This window comes from Netta rufina (genome assembly GCF_964035555.1).
Source record: "Netta rufina genome assembly, chromosome: 5".
In the NCBI taxonomy this organism is placed as follows: domain Eukaryota; kingdom Metazoa; phylum Chordata; class Aves; order Anseriformes; family Anatidae; genus Netta; species Netta rufina.
In genome coordinates this window covers 34313844-34340308 of record NC_140128.1, presented here as the reverse complement: position 1 = coordinate 34340308, position 26465 = coordinate 34313844, and the positions used below count along the sequence as shown (strand labels likewise).

The 26465-nt window shown below is 37.3% G+C and overlaps 2 protein-coding genes across 2 annotated transcripts in view; one reads left to right on the top strand and one right to left on the bottom strand.

The window, feature by feature from the left end:
* The window catches only part of GALC (galactosylceramidase), a 40644-nt gene extending 25454 nt beyond the window's left edge, over nt 1-15190 (bottom strand). The window contains exons 1-6 of the mRNA XM_084287196.1: nt 14974-15190; nt 14480-14548; nt 11897-11960; nt 10732-10845; nt 7641-7780; nt 5216-5254 (exon numbers count right to left, since the gene is read on the bottom strand). Of these exons, the coding sequence (XP_084143322.1) occupies nt 5216-5254; nt 7641-7780; nt 10732-10845; nt 11897-11960; nt 14480-14548; nt 14974-15177 (630 nt within the window). The 5' untranslated portion in view covers nt 15178-15190. The remainder of the gene's footprint in view (nt 1-5215; nt 5255-7640; nt 7781-10731; nt 10846-11896; nt 11961-14479; nt 14549-14973) is intronic.
* Nucleotides 15191-24021: 8831 nt separating this feature from the next.
* On the top strand, nt 24022-25142 carry GPR65 (G protein-coupled receptor 65; the record flags this gene model as incomplete). Its single annotated transcript, XM_084287916.1, is given in 2 exon segments — nt 24022-24070; nt 24073-25142. Coding segments are annotated over 2 exon segments (1119 nt in total).
* Between the last annotated feature and the right edge of the window lie 1323 nt (nt 25143-26465).

Sequence of the window (26465 nt, the reverse complement as noted above, 5' to 3'; positions counted from 1 at the left end):
AGATAACACCACTTAAAGTGCAGCCTTTCATCACACATGCAACACGAAAACTTAAGACTGTAAACAATTCAAAAACTGAAGGAGCAGTCAGTGGAAGCATCTGTTATTGATCTTGCTCTGAAGACAAGTTTTCACTTCTCCTACAATAACAACCACAATAAAGTTACTGACAAATACTTTTAACACTGAAGGGTTATCTCTGACAGTCAGATAGCCACGCAGAAATAGGCTGGTATTATAAACATGTTTTTAAACTCAACGCTCAATTTAAAAATATATTTTTTTTTTTTCCAATGGCTTCCACCTGCAACTGCATCTGGGAAAGGACATCAGTCCACAGCCTAAAATACTTCCTTCAATCTTAGATATACAGAGATTATGTAGTATGTGCTGTATGCATGCATACATAAGGAAGATTTTTTTCCAAGTCATTTGACTGTATTTGAAGGTATGAATCCTTAGGTTCTATAATTTCTTATAATAGATGTCCACCAACACGAAGGATAATAGAGAGCATTTCTGTCTTGATGTGCAGTCAAGACAAGGACCCAAAACAAAGTTCAAGTGTTGGTGACAAGCAAGCCTAGATCTAACGGATACTAAGCTCGTTAATAACCTTTCAGCAAGAAGACAAGCAGTGAAGTTCTGTTCTTGAAGCCTTCAAAGCATAAAGCTTACTAAAAAGTTTGTAAAGGTACAATTATTAAAGTCACTGTAATTTGAAACTCATAGCATGAAACATTTTATTGAGTATCCCTGACAATATTAAGATCAGATGCTGTCAGAAGCTGTTTGCAAAAAAAAAAAAAAAAAAGCTTTTCCACTATTTAAACAATATAATTCTACAAATGATATTGGTTTTAATAAGCATTAGTTTGGTACAGGTTTTTTCATAAAAGCAAAACCACAGTGAGGCTAGATCGATGCTACAGCCTTGTATCAACTTAATCATCAGGCTGCACCCAGTCTTCCTCTTACAAACGTGGCACAGATTAAAGAGTGAACACATCAGAGAAGTTTTATCTATTTAAATTTTGTTCCTGATAGCCATCAGTGTGATGGTTTTCAGAATTCTTCAGTAACAAGAAGAGATCAGAGGAAAACACACTAAACATTTCAGAAAACTGAAGACGAGCCTAGATCATTTTGCCAACCTAAACCACTGTAAGACGTTAAATCTCAAGGTCTACTCCCCAGTATTTGTCAGATACTTTCTTCAACATGTGACTGCAGAATTTCCATTTCTAGCCCTAAGTACTGTACAATACTAAGCACCTGACTGGAAGAGAAGATATTGCCAGTTCAATGATAACAGCACTTTCAAAGTCTATAAACATGTTTGACTCAATTGGGGTAAAGAAATTGGAGAAGATACACGGGTAGACAAAAATGACACTCCTGAAAAGAAAATATTTTTAGAGACTAGTTAACTAACAAAAAATCTTAAGAAACTGAGGCATTTGAAGATGTTTCCCACAATACTTTCCTAACTGATGTCTAGAATTAAAACAACATACTACAAGTAGGAAAACTACTAGAAAATAAAAGTAACAGCGATCTATCCACTTGCAGTAAGGACCAGATCAGGATGAGCCTGCAAAGACTTCTGAATTGGGATGTAGAAAGAACTTCCATAGATATAATTATTTTAATAAAAATACTTCATGGACAAAGTACATCCCTTAAATTTGTGCAGGATCCAAAGCAAGCAGGAATTTGACAAATTAGAATAGTCCAGAAATTATTCACTCATAAATGACTTTTAGTACAACAAGCTGCACCAATAACTGGTGTATACCACAAAGTAAACAGAAAGTCTGATGAAATGGTTCTGAGGATGATGGTGGTTCACCAAAGGAGAAATAGTGCCGGTGTATTGCGAGGGAAAAGGAAAGTTGTACTTGTTTCTGAACTGTGCATTTCTAGATTTGGATTCTTTCTACCTATTCCACAGCAGAGATGACAGATAAGACTTAAAGTATGACCTACAAAGAAGATTGTCATGACCAGTGCTGTTTAACCTAGAAAATAAACTGAGGGAAGACATGACCATATTCAAAGACCTAAGTGGTCTTTGAAAGAGGAAGGACATTAGCAGCCCTCTGGAGCAGATAGAACTAAGACAAAAGGTAACACCCAATGGACATACAGCAAGATTTAGTAGGTTAGACATTCAGAAAAACTGCCTAATCATAAAGATAGCTCAGTAGAACAAAATAACTAGAAATGTTGCAGAACATCCATGTAAGAAAGTAAGTACCAAGGACACAGAATTGTAGACACACAATGTACTCCACAGTAACATATGCAGAATGATGTCATTCCAGCCACCCCAAACCCCAGTACAGGCATTTGTATGAAGATACTCATTAAATTTTAGGGTCAATTTAATATGACAGTATTTAAAAATATAGTTGGAAGAATTGATAAGCCACAGAATCATTGCTTCCCTGTTCTGTTTCTTCTACTTTATAAGAAACACAACTGGAGCCTTAGTGGATGAAGCAACTAAAATAATTTCATATAAGTAAAAATTTAGCAAAATAACGAAGAATTTAAACTGATCTATGTCATGTATTTGTCGTTATAGAATATGTTTGCTGAACATTTTATAGTAAGTCTTTTTCAAATGGCTGACTGCAAGCAGAATCATTGATTATAGAATAGATGTGCCACATGGCAGCACAGAGTAAGAGAACAAATGATAAAACAAGGGTTAAATAAAACATTATATCAATTAATCGGGTGAAGGTTGATACTTTTCAATGAATGTTTTGGTGATTTTAGAGTAAAACTTTAAGAATATAGCTCTAGAAGCCAAAAGTTGTCCCAATTCAATTGTGCTAAAAAAGCTAACATGTAAAATGCATCTGCTCTAGAGTTGTTCTCCACATTCTCCTCACATCTGGAAGCCAAGGCAAACAGATTAGAAAACATCTAGGTGACGCTGCAGAGGACCGAGCAAAAAAGAACCTGTTTCAATCAGTGATATAGTGAAATAAAATGAGTATTTTATTTATAATAAGATCTGCCTTCTCTCCAATACTTATTTTTTTTTACAAAAGCTTGTTTCATCAACTTTCCTAGCAACATATCACCTAGGTAGTGAACAAATAAAACTTGCAGCTCAAAAAGCACATTACTCTATCTTCTATCCTACTTGCATTGCCTTATTCCAGACTGTAAGCAAGTGTTTTCAGTTCTGTTTGGTTTTGCTTTTATAACATAGGTACTGAGCAACATTGGATTTCTATTTAAACAGCCCAGGCATGATCGTTTCCCTCTACTTCCTACCAGCAGAAATTACTTATGATTGTAATTGTCCTTTAGGAGACTATTAGTATCCTCAGATTTTTCCTTTAGCCTATACCTGATCAGTGGATAACTTCTCTTTCAAAGAAAGAAAATCCCAGCACCTAAATTTCTTGGCACTAAATAAGGCAGAAAACGTCTAGTTTCTACATTCTGCTGTTGTTTTGGTTTGTTTGTTTTGTTATAGAGGCAGCCCTACAAACACTTTTCCTACATTAGAAAAAAAGCCTATGGCTTGTACTAAACACACATCAGGATGACATATTTTAAAAGGATTCTAAACATACCCACTGAACAAGTTTGGACAGGGATTTAAGCAGCTTCACTAACAAAATCCACAAGAGTTTTGCTACTAGACATGCATGAAAAAACATGACAACTTGGCATAGATACCAAGGTGTTTTATGTCACACTTTAGTGCTTTTGCATTTTCTCTGGCATGGATTTTGTATGTCAATAAAACTACTGCCAAACCTCTGCGTCCAAAAGGAACCAATGGTCTAGACTAACTTTCACAGGCTGCTACAAAATCACTTTAATACAATTAGTAGTGAAACGAAGCATAACTAGCAGAAGTTGGTCTAAGTTATGACCATAAATCCACTACAGTCTTAGAAACTAAGTTGCTGTGCTAGCAGTGAACCAGATAAATCAGTTTACGATACATAGTTGATTAACGTATCTGTTAACAAGAAACTCATAAAAATGGATAAGGTGTTTCTCGTTGTCTGTACCAGATATAATGCCAGCACAGTTTTCTGCCAGTGCTTCCTGACCTCCCTCGCACAAAGCAGCTTACAAATCATAGGAAATATATCTAAAGCTACTCATCTACTTACACAATAGGAAGGAAAAAAGGTTTTATAGGAGAACACCCAGTTTTTATGAACAGGCAGAATTTCATATCCCAGCCTTATGAAAGGGTGTGCTTCCCCCCCTCCACCCTTAATACCATGTTTGACTGTTGTACACCATTCTACTGTACTATTCTATTGAAATTAATCAATGAATAAAATAATGACAGAAGGTCCAAGGTCAAACGACATGACTAACCTTACCCAGCGTACACAAACTGTAAGAACTGTAACTTTTCTAATAGCCACTAACTGAATAATTAGGCAGATGGGATCCAACCTCTGCTGTGTTCTGTAAGGAAATTTGACAATTTTCTACACACTCAGTTCAACTTTTATTTGCTTTTAAAAAGCAGAAATGCAATTGCTTTTTAGCTTTGAAGCAGCAACAAGGAAGTGAATATAGCAGAAGCTTAAACTTAAGTTTCTACTTCAACATAAATAGAAGCAAGCTTCCAGAGAAGTGTACGTGGCAAGGGGAGCAGTGATAGCTTAGTGATACCTCACCTCAGTGTCAGTTATGTGAAATACTGTCTCTCTCCAATTCATTTCAAACATGATGCATTGACTTTTGCATAGTTAAAATAAAGAAACTTTACATTATGATAAAAGTAGATTAGAAAACAGAGAAATACAGCAGAAAATATAAGAACTTGCAGTTTTATAACAATAATCTAAGGATATGATACCCACTTGAACTTCACTAGAGAATTTTTAAGCAATTGCAGATCTGCGACTTATTTTATAGTTAACTCTAAGACAGTAAAAAAACAAATTTGGATGATTCAGGTGGAGCCTCCATTAAAGTGTTCCACATATTTACCATACACCGACACACAAAGTTCAAAATAAGTTTCAGAAGAAAAAAAAATCTAAAGAACTGGTTCCATTAGCATTCTTTGTCTGCTACCACTACATGTAAGTGAAGCAGTTGCAGGATTAAGGTCTCTTTTCTAGGCAAAGTCAGCAAAGCTAATCATTGACACAGGATAAAGACAAACTTCAGAAGCATATTTCACTTTAGAGAAGGGAAAAAAAAAAATACATACCTTGATATATTTGCTATTAAATGCCCTTTCATTCCATATCTATAAAGCAAAAAGTTAAAAGCCATTTAGAGAAGTCAGGACAGATAACAAAAGATTTTATTTATATAATGAGATTACACAATCATTAATGAACTCCACCATTTTAGTTTCCTAGAAGAAAGCGTTCTGGTTGGTTTTGTTATAGAATTCTCTGCTGGAAAGCTGATATGAAAGTTCCAAACAGCTGCTTGTTTTATCTAACTTTTGGACCTACTGCCTGTATTCTTGCTTTAATGCTGTGGGAGCTCTACAATGGTTTGCCACATTACACATTATTAGCATTATGGGCCTACAGTTTGTTAGAATTCCTCTCGAAAAAAAAACATTGTGGCTTCAAGGCATGGTCATACAGAATGGGCCCTTGTTGCCATACCCTAACATGGAGAAAGAAAATGACTGCTTCATTGAATGATTGCCTACAGTTTCAGGACATAATTCCATGAAACTTTGAATTCATTATAATTTACACAGGACTATATCCATAGCTGAATACAAGAGAAACACAGTATAGTTTAAATCACATTGTTTTATGTGTCTTTACTTAGATTGCTCTGGATTGCCCTGTTTTATGGAAAGGGTGTTTAAGCTAAATACAGCCTAAAATTCAAGAGCAGGAACGGAGGCGTTCCTTTCTACCAAATATCAGGGACAACAAAATGCCAAGTCAAAAACCTTCTTACTTTTCCTGATCTGCAACATGAGCACTATGACTCATGTTCACCAGTAAAGGTCTTATGTGTGCCCCGGTAGGTGAAGGTCACCCAGCTATCTACAAACTGACAGTTTCATCCAACTGGAAGATGTCTGTTTGATTTTGAGCATAGCCTGCCACTCAAATGTGCCAAGAGCTTGGTGTTTCTTGTTGGCTGGTTCTAGGCAAGTCCTCACAACGCGTATCTTCTGTCTAGTGAAAACTCCGTATAAATGAGAAGAATTCAGGAAGACTTGCAGGCTTGTTTCTTTATAGGACAAAAACACCTAAAGGATATTTCTAGATCTTTCCACAAGTGTTAATATGATCAGTTGATTTCTGAATTACAAAAAAATTACTTACTGTGTGGCTCACCATAAAACAACTAATTATGTATATTACATAGCACATGCTACAAACCAGAACAGAAGGAAAACAATGTAGAATCAGAGCAGCATTAAAATTGTTTTGTCAGGTTCTGAGTCTTCACAGACCTAACTCCTTTCCTGTGTTTCTTTCATATAATACTCACCAAGAAAATAGACAACATGAACTATCAGCACACTGCTTGTAGAATCACAACTTCCTCTTCCTTAGAGGTATAGAACCCAAAAGGCCAATTGCAACGTCAAGTAACAGTACAGCAGCCAGACATTCTTCAAATATTTAATCTGCAGAACTTACCTGGTTTTAAATTTTCACCTTCCTGTGCTTTTAGAGCAGAAGGTATGTTCCACCTCCCCAAATTCAATTTCTGAAGTATTGCTGTGTTACCCAGCATGCAAGACTGACACAGATGAAGTCAGCCAGCAACAAAGGGGACATATTCCAGAAGAGAGACATATCATATATATGCACCTTCCCACATTACAGTAGAAAGCTCAGGCTTTTCTAGAGGGATGGAAACTATAACTTTGAGAGCCTCCCTCTGGACTGTTGATTTTCAGCTTTTCTGCAGTTAAACAACCCTCATATCAAAACACTTAGAAGCCCAGAATAAGTGCAGTGCTTTTAAAGGAATCCTATCCAGACATTTTCTTAAGCAGAAGAAAAAAAAAAGAAAGCATTAGATCTCTGTCAAATAATGAATTTGAAGTGTTTCTTCCAGATTGTGGGCTTCTCCCTCTCACCTCCAAGTTACATTTTTCTCAGATACTCACTTACTACTTCTATCTATTGCTCTGTAACAAAACAGAGCAGTTATACTATACTGTAACATGTGCACCTTAACCTACTCTAAATAACAGAAGCAAAAATGGAAAAAGTTGTAGAGGGTTGCCCTTCAGCAAAATAGTAACCATATTGTATGTCAAGAAGCCGTGTTATATGACTCTCAAACTCCAAGTCTTAACTTAATGTTTTTTTGTTAGGCAGTTACTTCTGAAACCCAAGCAGAGCAAGCAAGGAAGGAAATTACAAGACCAAGTTTCAAAATCCTCAAATTATCCGGTAATTTCATTCTAGAACTGGGAAGGCAGGAATCTAGCCATTTTATACTGTTTCAGAATTATTGGCCAGTATTGCAGAAAGACTGTAAACTAGCATAACTTCTTCCTTTCTCACTGCAACAGAAAAAGCCAAAACTGCAATTACTATTTCTCATCCCTCTTTCACCCAGTAATCAACAAAGAGAAAAGAACAAAAATCTTAGTAATGAAGATAGACAACATATACTGGAAATTGTGCTTTACTGACCCCGATATAGTCAATGTCCAGATCATGATACTGTTTAGCTCCTAATATCCAAGAAATAATATAGTAAGCAGTGACATGTGGATAGTCATAGGGCCAGTTTTCACCTTTCCCTATCCATGCTGGAAACGTCCAGGGTAATCCTGAAGAGAGAATAAAAACAAAAGAATAAAATACTGAGTAAAGTAGACTGTCCACTTAAGCAAGATTCAAGAGCTAGCTGTAATTTGTACTACATAAATCATAGAAGCAGATATGTCCTTCAGATTCACATAGTTTCAATGAAGACAATAAAACATTACTCATTTTACAACAGAATATGCTGTAATATAAATAACAATCAAAACCGTTAATATATATATTTTTAAAAAAAAAAGAAAAAAGCTAGGAACCCATCCCTTCCAGTACTGTAAGGAAGCCTAAAGGAAAGATCAGGAATGACTCTTTATCAAGGAGTGCAGGGGAATGGCTTTAAACTAAAAGAGGGCAAATTTAGATTAGATATAAAGAAGAAATTCTTTACTCAGAGGGTGGTGAGGCACTGGAACAGGTTGTGAAGCTGTGGATGCCCCATGCCTGGAAGCATTCAAGGCCAGGTCAGATGGGGCCTTAGGGGAGGAGCCTGATCTAATGAAAGGTGCCCCTGCCCACAGTGGGGGGGTGGGAGGGTTATTTGATGTCATTTACGGTTCCTTCCAACCCAAATTATCCTATGATTACTACAGAGCAACTGACTACATGCAATATTTCTGTATATGTGCATACGCTATGTGTAGCATTAGTTCTAACAGGCTTAACATTCTGAAGACTTTGGGATAACAGTTCACAAAGTTATAGACAAAGGATCAATACTAAACACCAAAATTTGTTAGTCTCCTGAGTATGAATTCCAGAACAAGTGATGATCTGATCATAATAGAGGACGAAAGAATAGGATCATGAAAAAGCATTTTCAAGTGTCAGCAGCTTTCTAGATCTTGTGGTAAGAATAACAAATTAACCTCAGTAGATCCTCCTACATTTTCAGCTGACACTGTATAAGACATCACAGGTAAATTCAAAGCCATATCCTCTTACCTTTTTCCTCAAATCAAGTGTTCAATAACAGGAAGTTGTTAATAATCAGTCATAGACTGTAAGCTTACTGTTCACCACAGTGCTTGTCTAAGAGAACCTGATTGGCAAATCCTGTACCAAGTCATGCCTTGGGGGTGAATAAGGCAAAATCTGATGCCTGAATGAGGGGTAATTAGACACGTAAACTGGTAGCATACAACAGCTGGTGCCAGCAAAACTGTCATATTTTTGGAGACTTGCAAGTAATTAAAGTAATCTTGACGTTTTGGTCCCACTTCTTTTTGTAGGACAACATACAACTTTCTTATCTGAAAACACCTTTTAAATTTTGCTGACTGAAATTTGAAGCAATATCAAATAAAAAGAAGCATCAGATGACTGAATAATCCTGTTGTTGAAACTGGAATAACACATTAGACTACTGAGAAAGGATATCTGTCTGGTGATACAGAGAGGAAGATACTCTAAAAGCAGGAAGTTTACATATATTGATAAATTATATGAACAGAATTATCACAGGGAAAGAACACAAACATCACTGACAACCTTTCAAGCTCCTGGAAGTAAAGCCTTTGAAATACTTTAAAGGTTACTTTAAAAATATTTTTACTACTTACAGATGTGCACATTTGTTATAACTTACTTTGGAGGGAACTTGTCTCTTGCACGACTTAGTCATAAAAGACTTCACAAATTGTCATTCATATTGTCACTTTGTTATAAGAGTACAACACAATCAAGTAAACTATATGAAAAACCAGAAACAAGTCACAAGCCACATTTATTTCCTTGTCTGGTTGCTATGCTGCACATTAATAATTATTCAGACTAAAACGAAGATAGATTGAGATAGAAATATACAATCAAATGATGCAGTGTATTTTGTTTGAATTATGAGGTTTCTCTGCCCTACAGAGACTGCTGATTTCTGGCTTGCTCTTACAAAGGTAAGAATTATAATAATACGTTCTGCAACCACATACAAAATGGAAGCAATCATATACTATATGAAGGCATTATCAATAGCAAAAGGCACTTGTATTCAATATCAAGTTCAATTTCACTGTTTCAAAAAGCTAAGAGAAATGCAAATATCTTGAAATGCCAAGTCCATCAGATAATTTTAGAATTCACCAGGGAATACTGGTGGCCTTCACACATGGAAGAGCCCAGCATTTAGTTTATAACTAGTTCAGTGTTAATAGTTTCACAAAAACAAAAATATTTGCTCAAAACAGCACTGAGAGATGTGTGCTGACTTTTCTGTTTCAGAATCAAGATCTATCATGATTAGTAAGAAAGATTGCTTCCAGTTTCAGGAAGTACACACATGCTATCTAGCACCTCACTACAGAATCAAATTATTTATATCAAGGTTCATTTTTGAAACTGTTTTTGCAGAATAAAAAAAATCCCTTCTTTCATGTGAAATACATTCTGTAAAGTGTTTCATGTAAAATCTATGGTTACACATTCGTACTGTCACAGCACATACACAACCCATGATCAAAACAGAGAAACAGCTAAGTCTTCTTATAGCTCAACTATGTATGTCTCAAACAAATTATAAAGCAAAAGACAGAAAGCATTGTAATGGGGAGGGAAGGTGACAGGTTTGTAATAAGGACATATAATTGAACTTGGTGCATGGAAGATTTACAGATACATACTTCCTGTAAGTTTACTTTATTCTTCCCCTTTTTTTTTTTACTCTACTTATTATTCAGAAATTCACCCGTCAGAATAAATCATTTATATTCATCACTGTGATAACATCTAAACATTAATGTTACTTCATGCAAGCAAATTATTAGAGATTCACTGTTCAGAATGTTATTCTACTATAGCAAAGCAAAAATAGTATTTTTAAGGGAACTATCAATGCAAGATTAACAAACACTAGAGATTCTCTACTTTGCCTACTGCAACATAAAAAAAAAAAAAGCATATAAGCATATATACTTTTTTTATTTTTTAGAAAAAAAGCATATAAATCCTAAAGCATGCAACAATTTACCTATCAGTTTAATTTGGGGGTTCCTCTTTTTAGCTTCTTTCATCAGCCACCATTCGTAGCCCCGGAAGTAGTTCTCATCATTTTCATAGTGCATATGGGAGGGCTCAGTGCCATCTAGGAAGGAAAGAGACAGGTAGTTTACAATTATCTTCTGTGTCATAAGCTGTTACACATTATCAAGTTTTCTGTATTGCTCACTGCCACAGTATGCAGGCACACAACTCCAATACGGTTCACACATTCTTTGTTTTGCTTCAAAGCAAAATGAGTAGTGGAAGGGAACATGCAAGACTTGCCACCCTTCATTCTTAGCATATTAACTTAGCATAAATTTCCATTTGTTTGGTATTTTTTTAAAAAAAGATTATGCCCTCTTTTTTTGCATCAGAATCTGGTTAACTATTGAACATTTTATATTCACAGGTATAATCCTAAATATAGATTTAGCATTATCATCTTGGTCTTAACAACTACTGCGAATGTTACAGGTTAGAAGGAAAAAACATGGTAGAAGGTATAATCAGCAGGTTATGTCTAAATGCTGACATATAGGAGGGAGGGGCAAAGAAGAAAAAAACATTATAAACAGTAATTTAGTTACTCTTAATTTTCAATAACAAACAGTTAATAAACATGTATTACTCCATTTCTCTTATATGTAAATATAATGAACTAGGCAAACTGCACCAAGACTTTTTCACCTGCAATTGTGGCCAGGCAAAAAAAAAGTGCATACTGTCAGTCAGACAAGGACACCCCAATGAAATGTTGCAGCCATGAAACCAAAGAAACATTAACTGCTTCTGATCAGCTGTCTGTGCATTTTCATGTTTTTAAGACATATACTACCTATCCCTAGAAAAGTTTTACAGCATTCGTATTGCAAAACTAGTGTTTGAGAAATGCTCTGCAATTCAGAAAGCTTCCCCAACCTTGGAAGGAAAAAGAACTTACTTAGTCTAGAACACAACCTATTAACCATTATATTATATTAAGAACTTAGTGTAAATTTCTCGTCTACAAGTTGGCAGACATTGTCTTTGATCTTTTTGTGCAACTTCAGTAGAACTACAACATACCTGCATTTTTTAACTCAAGTGCAGCATGCAGGACATGTCACTAACAGAACATTGCAATGAGAAGTTAAACCCTGTAAAATCCATACCTGTTGACTGGCCATCGCCTCCAATCTCTACTTTGAGAATATGCAAAGAAGCACCAAAATTTGGCTAGGAAAAAGAGAAAGAAACAGAGAAGTCGGACTATTGAAAAGAACTGTGAAACAAATAAGCGCACAGTTTTGAGGATGCTGGAAATTCAATACTTTTTTATTAAACACCCATATCAGGTGCAATGTGAGATTACAAGAAATTCTGCTTCCAAAGGAAACTGGTAAAGATAAATAAAAATTTACCTTTAGCCAGTTTCACTGACTCTTGCACAGTTAATGATACTTCCCCCCACTCTGCAGATCTTAAATTGATTTTGTTAAAGAAATTATTGAAGAGTTCTTAATGCAGAATGAGCTACATGAGGAACACAACTGTATTTCTAATGTTATTAGAAGTCAAGCTTATTATTTCCTTAAAAAAAATAATCAGAGCTGTTATCCTTGTAATTAATTTGTTCATTGGTCTAAAGGATTACACTCCTTATGTGAAGGAGTCAGAAATAACCTACAGACAGAAAGCATGAGAAAAGGAAAGGTGCCATAATGGAGAACAAATGGCCGCTTGGTCAACTATCCTGTTTCCCTTGCCTCTGACTAGTAGACAGAATACAGAATTTAAGCACGTGTAAGTCATCCTATTCCTAGTATGTTCATTCAGCCATTGGTGGTTTTGTAAGCTCTGGCTTGAGCAACTCTAACTAATCATTACATTAATATGCACTAATGGAGCTGGCCTCCTTCATGGAATTACTAAAGTATAATTTTGGCATCTAAAAAAAAGTTTCAAGACTTAATAATGCACTTCAATAAAAGAAAAAAGGTACACAGACAATAATTTGCTTGGCATACAGTTTTTTGTTGTTGTTTTGTTTTTTAAATAAGAAGCAAATGTTTCCCAGTTTACCATGAGTCCTCCATATGTTATTTTAAACTTCTAATACATACCCTTTTTCATCTCTACTGTGTAAGTCAGGCATTAAAAGATAAGGAGAATGAGGCAAAGTTGTTTCCCACTTATCTGACATTTTCAGAAGTTTTGGTGAAAGAACACACCAAAAATAATTTGAAAATCACAACCTCTCAGCTAGATTTTCTTTTATCACAATCCTTTTGACTCCTTCAGAAAACTCATAATGTGTGTTGTAGCACACAATTTTGGTCTCCAAACTCCAGTCAGATATTATGCCTTACTCTACCCTTTGTAACCAATTTTAAACTACACAGTAAACTATTCCCCTCCAGCCATCTGGATTACACTACTTGAAAGTGACATGACATCCTCTTTCAGCAGAGTAATTTACAGTGCCAAAAGCAAAACAAGTTATTACTGTTCAGGGCAATAATCTTACCATATATTAAGTTGAGTAACTCCACAGGTTACACTTGCTAACTAAAGCAGCTTACAAACCAGTAACATTTGTACTCCTTCTACAGTAACTGCACTTGTACTGGAAGTACACTAATTTGGAACAGTCTATTGAAATGATGCAGTCCAGGCGTAAGTTTTCACATTTTGTGAATCTATCCGTACTCAAATCAAACCTGTCCGACCCACTTCCTACAATGATAACAAACAGCTAAGCCATTTATTCTAGCCACAAAATTATTTAGCCCTCATTTAGCCCCAAATTAATGATAAAAATATGTTGGGAACAGGAAAAAAAAGAGTAATTTTAATAATTAGAAGAAATAAGCTCCTGAACAACATGCTGACTGTCAAGGACAACAACCAAAATTTAAGATTCTGATAAAAATAACTTTTGTACAGTTAGCACCTATCAGATATGTAATATTGGCAGATGTCATATTCTGAAGGAAGGCAACTTGTTCCTTTGGTTTCGGAACTCACACACTAGACTACCAACTACTCTTACTGGTTCTATTCTTGTCCCAGAAGAATGAGCCTTCTAGCTCTTCATAGCAGAATCAAAACTCTTGTGAAGCGCTAGGAAGCTCATTCTTTATGAGAGAACAATATATACATATATATATATATATATATATATATACACACACACATATACATATATATATATATATATATATATACACACACACACATACATATACACACATACATATACACACATACATATACACACACATATATATATACATATGTATTTATCCCACAACAATACATGCAGAGTTAAACCATAATAAAAATAAAGTCAGAAAGACTGAAAAAAACATTTAACACATGTAAACATTGCATTCTTAATTACTAATCTTGAAAACAGTTAAGTAACCTTTTCAAAAAAGAAAGCTGAATGTTTCCCTACACTGTGAATTAGCATACAACCTAGCACTAACAGATCTAATCTCTCTCTGAGATAGACCATTCCACTCTTAGCTACACAGCCATCTACAGCTTGCAGTTACTAACACAACCTATTACTTTTTCTATTCTACTACGATGCTCAGGTGTTAAGTCAAAAAATCAACTTTGAAGTGAATGATTTATAAAGAGTTTGTCTAACCCTAAGTAATACTGACTACTCCATAGAGTCCCAACATTCAACAATAAAAAATAATAATGCCAGATTTCATGCAGAATAGCGGTGAAACAGGCTTTACCTTGAACAGATAATCTAAAATCTGCGAGCGATAAGGTTCTTGGTAGTTCACGAGGAGTCTAGATGTGGCCTAAAACAGAAAGAAGGTGAAAATATGAACACCTTAGCTTTCAAATACAGAAGTATATCCCAATTTTTCAGCCTGGGCACTTTCATGTAGTTAATAAAACTACCAAAGTAAACGTAGCATCAGGAGCTCTGCTAAGCACAAACAACAAGCTTTTTCTAACCCTTCACTTGTATATTTCTGCAGACTTTAAGCGCCTGCTGCTCTGAGACACTTCAAAGAAGAAAGTTTAGAGAACAGGGACGCAGCTTTACCACAAGCAAAGCGCAGCCCCCCAGCGGCATCGCTCATGCTCTCCCCGAGCCCCCCGCCTCGCCTCACCCCGTACCAAACGCACCGGGAGCACCTCGGACCCCCCACTCCCGGCCCCGCAGCCTCCCTCCGGTCTCCCCCGTCCCCCCCCGCCAGGGTCCCGGGGCAGCACTCACCCCTCCGCCGCTGACCGCGCCGATGCCGTCGAACTGCCTGCCCAGCCCGCTGCCGGCGTCCAGCACGTAGGTGGCCGTTGGACGCGGAACGGCACCGACCCCAGGGGGACCCGGGCCCCAGCTGGAGCCGAGCAGAAGCCAAACGCAAAGCAGAGCCGCAGGGCGAGGGGGAAGCGCGGCTGCTCCCATCGCGGCTGCTCCCATGCCAGCCGGTCCCAGCCCCTTTCGCCCCATCCCTTCCGTCCCCATCCCGGTCTCGTCTCGTCTCCCCGCCCCGCCCCGCCCCGGCCCGGCCCCCCGGCGACTCGCCCCCGCCCACCGCGTGACCGCGCAACCTGGCAATCACCTACGGAGGGCGGGGCGTGAGCGCGCTTCGCCGCCATTTTGCTAAAGGGAAAGGGAGGGGGAAGGGTTTCCAGCCCGTACCGGTTGAAGTTGGTGGCTGCCATTTTGGAAGAGGGCACGGAGGGTCCCACGCGGTGTGGCGGCGGGCTGCCAGGCTGGGTGTGGGCGCTGAGTATGAGTGAAGCCGTTGAGGAGCCATTTTGGGTGTGGGAACGGACACGGGGACTTCAGGATGCGTTGTGATAACAGGATTGGGGGGTCTTCCTGGGAAAACACAGTGAAATTGCACTTTGTGCAGCCCAGTTGCAAGATGTATGCCAAAGTGCCCCTCATCCACTACCAAGTGGATCCTTTCTCCAGTACATCTCTGTACATCTCTCACTGCCAGGCCATCACCAGCTTCTGGCCACCAGTAGCTGTTGACTGCCTTTGTGCAGCCCTCAGCCCATCTTCAGGCTGCCACCACATCCCTCATACCATAGGCAACATAAGCACTTTACAGGAGAAAACTCCAGCGATGCACCTCTGGTCTTTCGTATGAGAACAAGTGGCATGGCTGGGAGTGGCTCCGGGGTGCAGAGCACGCAGGGAGAGGTCATGCCCTGAGGAGGGGTGCTGGCAACCCTGGGGTTTTCCCTGGGAATCCTAGTTGGCTCTAGTTAGAGCCACAGCAGGACCCCTGAGGGGCTCTACTGAAACTGCATTTTGACTCCTAGGAGCAGAGCTGAGCACCCCTTTCTGTTTTACAGCATTTGTGGCAGATGCTGACAGGCAAAGAGTTGAAATTGTGACATAACATACGTCAAAAGTTTCCATGAGGATAAGCCAGGGTTTTCAATCAGAATCCAGATCAAAAAAGCATTCTACTCAGAAGGAAAGTAGTCAAGAGACTGGAGATCTGTTTGATTATTATATAAAAATGAAAGTAGAGCTTTCTGACCATTGACCTTGGTGCTTTGCAGGGCAGATGTTCTGTGTGTTTCAGGAGGAGTGAAGCACTGGGAGATGCAGTGGCTGACGTCATGCACCCGGTGTGTTAGAGCTGTGGGAAATCCCAGGTTTTTCACGTTTCTGTCCACAAAGAATGCTGTTAGTTGAGCCACTGCCTCTATTGTCCGTGTCATTGAGGAATCTAATGTCTCAGTGATGACATTACCTGACTAATGTTTCCTGTTTATTTCTTTTTTTAATAACAATACCAAACACTCACATAACATTTTGCACTTTACAGCAGTATCAAGCATTAACTAATGAACCTGCTCACACCCAAATGAGCTATACAATGTCATTATTACGTGCAGAAGGACAGAGTGACTTCCTCAAGGCTATAGTGAGTCAGTGGCAGAGGTAGAATTATGCTCATAGTCCTAATTTGCATTTGTTCCGGCAGACAATGCACCTTTGCCCTTCTGGAGTGTGCAAATACAGAAAGTATTGCCATCACAACAAATTAACTGTTTAATTTTGGTGATTTTTTAAAAAATGGTACATGAATTTATTCTTGACAGAAGGATCTTGAAGTGCAATTCATTCTCTTGTTCACTCCTAGGAGCCCAAAATAGTCAGCTTTCCAAACTCATACTTCCATCCTATGATGTGCTGAACACCTCCCCTTTTCATCTGGTGATGGGTAATATATTTGAAATCTGTTTTGGTGAGAAGATGATGATGGGACTATAAAGACTTTTATTAAGGTTTAGGAATCTCAACCTGGCTTTTACCTGTAAATTCTGTGTTTTGTTTTTTTTTTCTTTACATCTTTGTCCATCATACAAGGACGTGCTGCTTGTATCAAAAAATACAGGGATGTGTGATCTGAACCTTTTGTAAGCTCAAATACGAGCAATAAAATTATTGAGGACTTAAACAAAATATTCATCGTTTCTTCTGTAGATAAGACAATTTTCCACTATTGATGCTTTTCTATTTCAGTTGTTCTTTTTTAGTAGCACTTCAATCTCTGCCAACCAACACCTGTTCTGAAGTTCTGAGATGACTGATTTGAGATACTGTGTATATGCAGATCTCAAAAGAAAAAAAAAAAATAAAAAAATGTGCTGTTTGTATCAAAAATTGGATTGCCAAGAGTTGCTTTTTTGCATATATCTTTACTTCCAGAAATGTATAAAATACATTGTCTCCATTCTTGTTTCATTTGATTCCTCATTCCCACTATTGACTGTTCAGTAAAGGCATTTAGAAATAATTCACCTAGATTTCTCAATTTCTAATAATGATAAAAGTTGCTTTTTCTTCAGTGAAGTACAGGAACCCTCAACAGAGGAGCAGAGCCTGGCCACCAGACATTGTTCTTAGTAGATGCCATGTTAGGGAAAGACAGGTGAAAAGTGAGGGAACAGGTCTTTTTCTGATGACTTTTCTTTCAGTGAAAATAAAGGCTTGACTGACATTTATTTTAGAAATTAACCTAACATATCATCAGCCTTATGTGCTGAAAAGCCTAATTTTCACCAAGCTGGAGGGCGCTATGTTACCAGTTAAGGAATGACTGCAAGTATAGTATGACTTGATAATCAGTAGAAAAAAAATGTGGATAAAAAAGTCATGCTCTGTTTGGGGAAAAAAAAAAAAAAAAAAAAAAAGGAACCAGATCTCTGCATCCAGTAGTTAAATATTATAGAGCTGTTTAGTACTGTTCTCAGAGAAGTCAGGATTTGAGAGGTTTTAAATTTGCCCATCTGTTTCATTTCTCCTTAGCATCTGAATCATCAAATAGTCCAGTTTTTGTATTACACAATAGATGTATATTTAAAGTGAAATTGTACCCAGTTTCTTAGAAGCAGACATCAATCATTCTAAACAATATTTATGGACAAATCAGAGCACACAATAAATTATTCTGATCACAGAGGTAAAGAAGAAACTGGGCCTATGTAACTTTTTTTCCCCTAATGGAATTATCTGTTAAAAGAAACACCCCCATGAAAGCAGCATACAATCTCACATTCAGTTTATATTAAAATATACAAATGTGCAAACTGTTGAAGTGCATGAAATTATGTTATCCCCTGTTAACTAACACTGTGCACAAACTTGCTCCCATCAGTAGGCAAACAGAAAAAAACAGTAACAGAGATCCTGAAAATAATTAAACTCTTTGGAACAAACTCCTAAAATCCTTATGATGTATTTTTATGGGTTTTTCTCTAGTCGTTTTTTCTTTGATTCTGTGATAGATTTGTTGGAAAGGGAAAGTGCCAAGTCTTCTGGTCAAAAAAAGCTTCTATGTTTTAAACACATACAAATAAAGCTGTTCCATTTCTGTGGAATGGTTTCTCTTCAGGATGCATTGTATCCTAAATAAGAGGTTTGTAATATACTCCACTCATTTAATTTTGTAATTTGACAATATTTTCAGTAAAACTTATGTAAATTTAAAAAATATAGATAGATTACCTGATCATTTTTTTATATTGTTTTATGATTTATATTTATATTCATATTATTTTTATATTGTTTTATATTTTTATACTTCCTAATAAGTGAGTTGTCTTTTTCCCAGGGCTAAGGTTAAATTAGCAGGTGTTTTTTTTTGTTTTGTTTTGTTTTGTTGTTTTTTTTTTTTAAAAAAAGGAGGAAAGTGAAAAAAAAATAAGAAGCTTGTAAGCAGTTGCTTCATTTGTGTCTCTAAGAGCAGCTTCCTTTTCCTTTATCTGATGAAGTGGTTTCTCTTCTCAGAACCAGAGTCTGGTTGCAAAACTGCTACGCTGGAGCACATGGCTGTCTAGGTAAGAGTATAAAATACAGTAAGTTAGCAGATAGACTACTAATGTTGTGCTACAGGTTTATCCTATCTCTCCATTAGTGTGATGCTAACATCATGCAACAAGGAGAAGGGACACAAAACAGGCTGGAAAAGACTGCTCTGGGACAAGTATTTCACCCCCAGAATATGCGAAACATGAGGCAAGAGGGCGAACAACATTGAAAGGATTAATTAGAAAAGACACGCCAGCTTGTTTTATTGTTTTAATGGTATTGCCTTGATCATAATACCTATTGCTTAGGAGAGGGGAGGAAGGATGGAGAAGAAAAGTATTTGAGTATGAGTTTTCAGGATTCTGAGCTGTCCTGTCCTCATTGTAAAATTGCCTCAGACCTCACAGAGCATTCTTCTTCTAGCTCTTCTAGTATTGTTTTTTTAATAACTTATTGCATTAATAAGGTACTCAGCGTTATTTGTGTGTATATACACAATCCTTAAAACTTAGCAGAAAAATAAGCTGTTCTAAAAGTAGATTCTTAGAATACCAAGTGTCACGTATATGAAAATACTTTGTAAAGCATCTTTCTGTATGCCTAGAGGAAAACATGAGGCACAGAAAGATATAGCAAAATAACATTCACCTGTGTGGTCTACATCCTTAAAAAAATAATAAGAAGAAGAATTCTATTTGCTCATGTCAATGAATTTGTTTATGCTCTTTAAAATATCCATAATGTGTATCTCAAAGGCTGAACTCTTTTAGACCTGCTTGAGTTTTTTACAGAATCTTTGAGAGCTGTAAGCAAAATTTAGTGTATTATATGAAAAAGTGCTGTTCATTTTAAGCAAAAAAGACCACGTTACTGAAGGACATATTTCAACTCTCCTAAACTGTAAAGGTTTTCAGAATTAAGTTTTAATATCTTCTCATTATAGAAAACATCCAGCTATGGGTGGTCCCTCTACTTGAGGAAATCAACTTGGCTGTATAATTTATTTTAAGAACACAAACCAATCTGTTGTTGAAATTGTTTAGAGAAAAAAAAATCAAAAAAATCAAAAACACATCTGTCCTTCCATACACAATAGCACTGGTACAGCAGCTACTCTGCAGATCTAGCAGACGTTTTCTTCCCCTGAATCTTACCTATTAGGCAAAGTACATGAAAAAATACACTATATTGTAATGAGTATTGCTTACAGCAACTTCTCCTTTATGAACTTGAATTTTAAATAGAGGACATATAATGGAAATGTATTGGTTGTGGATGTTTCCAAGATTAAGCTGGTGATTCTAGCTAATCTCTATATATTTCTAATTAGTGACTGAAATCTGTTAGTAACACAAAATCTTTACAGTCTTCTCCGTATTTCCTAATTTCCCAAACAGTAGTAGGAATTTTGTATTCTAAAAATAAAAAAGCCTCCCCCGTTCTCCCCTTAGAAAGTTGTTTACAGAAAAGAGCACGGAATATGCATTGTGTATTTGTGCTTATGAAAGGATAGTTGCTTGCTCACTTTGTTACTTACAAAATGTCATAAATGCAGAGACCGTGTAAAGTTCTCTTTGAATCCAAATTAGATACTGTGGAAATGCATCAATACAAATACAATATGTAACACTCACAGGGTTCATTTACGGGTTTGTTTGCATATATTACTTGAAGTAAAACATTTGCTAGTCCACTTCTTAAATTTTATGTCTAGTTATTTTATTTTCTCAGAGTTCTCTTAACAGCACGTTTTCTATAGCAAAATGATAAAGAGATTGGGAAAATGATAATCATTGAATAATCTGTCTAAAAGAGAGAATTGGTGTTGAGAATTATATACATAGATTTTTTTTTTTTTCCATTGGTACACATCTGATACTAAAACAAGTCTACTAAATAAGGTGAGACATTTTGAGTCACAGACAGTTTGAATCACAAAAGACAAACCATTAAACAGTATCTTTAAACAGAAATTCCTTGATAGATTTTTAGAAAAATTCTAACAGTAAATGAGAAAAATTACCAACCACTGTGTTTCAGGGTGCCTGTAAGCCAATACCGTCTTCCTGAACAAAACTATCAGGTATGCTCAGGAGCTGAGAAAAAACATGGGAATGCTTCAGATCATGCTTTCAGGTAAGAAAAATAATTTTGCATTACATAGTCCTAATTATCAGAAAAGTGCTGTGTAAGGAAGAATGGTATGGACAGGTTCCTCTGAGACAAGACCCCAAATAACTGTAGTGAAATGTGTTATAATCAGATGCAAAATAGTGCTTTGTGCTTTTATATTTCTGTTCAAGAAACTACAACATACATTGTGATCTACTTCATTTGCTGGCTCTTTGACACACTGCAGTATAGGTCAATACATGCCAGAATGACACACTTTTTGTTATTGTTGTCACTGAAAGAATATCCTTCTATAAGTAGCATCAATGTGTCATCAAAGCCAGGACATGGATTACCTGAGGAATTACAAACTGCCTTCTGAGCTTTGTTCATAGAAACTGTTGACGATAGTAGTTGAACATAAAAGAAAGACATGGGGTGTCATAAAAGAAAGACCTGTGAACATGGACAGAAAAAATTGCTGAGGTGATAACTTTCACGTCATCTTAGCTCTCTTTTTGAACCCTATCTTCAGTGTCCCAGCCTGCCATAATCCAGTTAGAGCTTAAAATGTTAGTTCCTTAAGGCAGGTGGCAGAAGAGCAAAGCAAGGTCTTGCCTTAAAGAACATGCAGTTTATTCAGATGACTACAATATAAAGACAGGCGGTTTACCTATAATCAGTAAGATCGAGAGAGGAAAACTTTTAGAAACTGGGTTAAAAAGAGAAGGTTAAAGGTAAGTTAGTTGGTCAATGCCTAGGTTTGAAAGAGCTGATTTAGCTAGCTGTGGGAGGATCTGTGGTGTGTAACATGAAGACAAGTCGGGAGCGTGTAAGGAGGATGAGTCTATAATATAGCAAGTCAATTAACAATGGAGAAAGAGTTTGTGGGGGAGGAGAAGGAATTCCAATTTCTCAGTCATGCGCCTAGTATAAACACTGCCTCATCCACTTACTGCATTACATACATGCTTCTGAAAAGGCACATTTCCCTGTTAGACCTGTTATAGGAAAAAAGATGCTAAAAATTATATAAAGAACATGTATGTATTTTATCTGTTATTTATCAGTCTGCGTACATGTGCTTTGCTTTTGGTAAGAAATGGGCCAGCAAAACCCTGGGATCCAATTTCTAGAGCTAGATGTTTAATGTGCGATACTTACCTATATTGGTGAGCCTATGATGCCCTATATACTGTGCGGTTTTAATAAACCACACTGAAAAACATATTTCTTATGTATGTCTTAGGTATAGGCACTGCTTTTTTCAACTAGTCATCATTATAAGTAAAGCTTCTCAGTGGAACAAACTGAGAAGTCTTTCTCAAGAATTTTCACTATCTTTCAAGCACGTGAACGAATTTAGGACTAACTGTGAAAAGTGAGCCAATTCAGTCAAATAAATCAGTGGCTGGTAAAAAGTGTGTGCTTCCTGACTGTTTGTGTCATTGCTCCTTTTTATTTCCTGAATATCAGTGAAAGTTTTTCTATAGAAAAGAGAGATCCATGTAATAGCTTCTGAACAGTAAATAAACCTACATGGGTTTCTCTGACAAACCCACAAACCTCCACACAGATGCATCAGACCCATAAAGGGCAGAATGAGTTTGCCTACCACATAGGAAAATCCCTGTACCATAAATTGTTTTCAGTTTGAGCTGCTTCCTTTGTAAAAGAACAGTTGTAGACAGTTTTATCTTGCAACCTACTCATTCTACAACTGCTTCACCTCCTCTGCTGGCAGTCTAGACTCAAACCACAGATAAATTGTTAGAGGTGATCTCTGAAGCAGTGTATTTGGCAATAGAGCTGGACCACAGCAAGTATTCTCCATGCTTGTGTTTCCTGAATTTTTTGGTTAGATCTCTGAAGAAGGGAATTACTGAATGTCAGAGCTGTGATGTAACCAGTGAGTACCAATTGTCTCATAGCTATGGTAGTACGCCCTTTCTTACTGAAAGGTCAGCTTTTCTAAGTGCTTCTAAAACTTAGGCAGCCAACTCCTCCAGTCCCATTTCTTACTCAGGGCTGCCATTTTACTGATATTTTCATGTTGAAGCTGTTGACAGCATGGCTGTTGTAGTGCTTAAGACTAGCTTAATTGCTGATGATTTTACAAACTCATGCAAGGCAACCACAATTTTGTACAGGAAAGAATTGTAAATAAAAAATTGTATTCAGAGAGTCTCCATCTGATTTGAGAATTAAGCCTGGCAGATTCTCCTGTGCATGCAAGAATCCAGTAGTTGCCACGTTTCACATGAAGGTTACACGCTGTAACCTTTGCTGGAATAGCAATATTGATTGCAAGCTCTTGGGGGATCACATACAAAGGAGGGGTGGGGAACTAGGGAAATGTGCAGGTGTCACAAGAGTGATTAGTAACAGGAATGCATATCAGCCATGTTCTTCTCTTCTGAGCATATCCCAACATGTGGAAGTACCTGAATCCCTGTCTTTGTTTCTCCACTGTTTTAAAGAGGAGGAGAGCACTGGGGATAAGAAATCTGCCATATGGCCAGCACCCTATTTCACTCCTGTTTATTATTTGTGGTGCACTTTCTGATCTTCTTTGACTTTCTCACAAGAGAGACCTTTGATTCTAGCATCCTATCCCTCTGGAAGTGTCTCATACTGCTTCTGCTGTATAAGCTTGCATATGACTGACCTTGACCTTCTTAGACATTGGGGTTCCTCCTCTGCATGTGTCCATCCAGGAGTGTTTAAAACTTTTGATCTCCTACAAAGACAATTTATTTCTTCAAAAAAACAATACCACCAATAAGTCAAGAATGTTATTATAGCTGATATTTTTCCTTTTTGACAACAGAAGGATGGAATCTTACCAACCAGGTCCTGAAGAACTGACAGATGACCACCTATCAGACTACAGAGGGGTTTTTATTGTTTCTGGGCTGGAATTAGCACAAAATTCCTCAGGGTGGACAATGAACAACACTGCTATGTGCCACGATGATCACACCCTGGATAAGTATTTGTTTCCAGTTGTGTACAGCATTGTGATAGTCATCAGTATTCCCATCAACTGCATATCCCTCTATGTGTCTTGCATTCAAGTGAGGAAAAAGAATGAGTTAGCAGTCTACCTCTTCAGTCTGTCCCTGGCTGACCTTTTGTACTCTGTGATTCTGCCTCTGTGGATTGATTATGCCTGGAATGGAGATAACTGGAGGCTCCCTGCCATGCTTTGTCAGATTTCTGCCTTCCTTATGTATATGAATTTCTACACTAGCACTGCATTCCTCGCTTGCATCTCTGTCAACAGGTACCTGGCATTAGTTCACCCCTTGAAGCTCCAGCACTTGCGCACAAGAAGGTTTTCACTGATTGTCAGCATAATTGTTTGGCTTCTGGAAGGCATCATGAATTCTGTCATACTGATGAAGAAAGAAATATTCAGTGATCTTTGCAATTCCACTAATCATACATTATGTTATGATAAATACCCCCTGGAACCGTGGCAGGCACAGATAAATTTACTCCGGATATGCTCAGGGTACCTGGTTCCTTTGATAATCATTGTGTTTTGCTATCATAAAATCTACCAAGCAGTGAGGTGTAATCAAGCCACAGTAGATGAAGAAAAGAAAAAAATCAGGAAACTTATATTGAATATTACAGTTACTTTCATTCTTTGCTTCACGCCTTATCATGTTGTATTGTTTATTCGTAGCATCAAGGAACCATACTCCACTAACCCCCAGTTTTTGCTGTTGATGTATAAGATCTACAGAATCACACAAGCCTTAACAAGTTTGAATTGCATTGCCGATCCAATTCTTTACTGCTTTGTGAGTGAAACTGCACAAACAGACATTCTGAATTTGCTTAGGAGTTGCTTATACCTACGAAAACCTGAGGGAAACCAAGTGGAAGCACATACTCTGTGCAGTTCTACTACAAAGAGCAATATCACCTACAGAACTTGCTGTGAAACTGAGACTCTCTCAAAAATGGCTGCAAGAGCATAGTCAAAGAAAAAGTGGGTAACATAAAGGGAAAAAAAAGGAGAACTATTCTGTCATCTATACCTAGGAAATACTCCAGAAGTATACTAATCTAAGTGAAACCAGTAGCTGGAACTAATGAGAACTTATTACAGGGTCAGTGAAATTGAGGGAGCATCATCATGTATCTTTAAAACAGATGTTGTACATAAATCAAGAAACAAACATACAGTCAAGAAAGGTGAACATGACATGCTGAAAAAATTACTGAGGATTCCCCACCCAACTGCCTCCTGTCTCAGATTGCTAGCAAGTCCATGTGCTGGGCATACATGTTTAATGTACTCTGAGCTGAGCTGGAGGAAGGCTGAGGTCCTCTTAAGCAGTCATTTGTTTTCCAGTTTTAATAAAAACCTGAAGCTTAGCTGTGAAGGAGCCTTATGTAGGATTGTTTTTAAATCTGTGATAGAAATGAGTAAAAAACACACACAAACACAGATCATTCCAATGATTGGCAAAAGAGCAGACAGAGAGAGGATGTTCAATCTTTTCTCTGGTATGATGGTGCTATGAAGATTCCTTTCTTTCAGTAATGGCTCAAGTTCTCCTTCAGCATACTCCTCCGATTAGCCACTTCTTCAAATTGTTTACCTCATGTAGACAGAGACTTAACTTTGATCTTCTTTGGAAAATGTCCTCATGTATAATTATATGTCATGTCTTTTCATTACAATATGAGTGTTGGATTTCAGATAGTTGAAGATTCATTACTTAGAGTGTATATATGGAACCAGATTCTAGCCACTGATGGTTTAAGTCAGATTAAATTTTTCCTAATATGTACAAGGAGGAAAGGAAAGGAATGGAAGGTGAGGTTTCACATCTCTACAACGCAAAAGACTAGTCTTTAGTCTTGCTTATTTTGACTGTAATCTGGAGTGTTTGTTTGTTTTTATGGAGTCAACAGAGCAAGGAGGTCTATATCCACCTATTTGACTGCAGATGGAGTTTCAGCTAGAGTTACTGACCAAGCTCTCAGTCAGCCAGTTTTACAAAAATTCAAACAAACCAACTATACTAACAAAACAGCAATGAACAAAAATGGACCAATAGCTAATAAGAATGGCAGCAAAGGATCCTAAATTATAAAAGGGCTGAAATTAGCGCAAATGAAAAGCAGAGCTGTTAACACAGGGATCTGGTCACATGCAGACTCCCTTCAATCGCTGTGATTCCCTGGTAGTGGTGTGCACCTGTCCCTGTGAAAAGACAATCAAAAGACTGTGCGTTTTTCTTTGACTCCTCATAAACTTTTTGCTTTAGGTCAGTTTCCAGGAAGAATGTTTG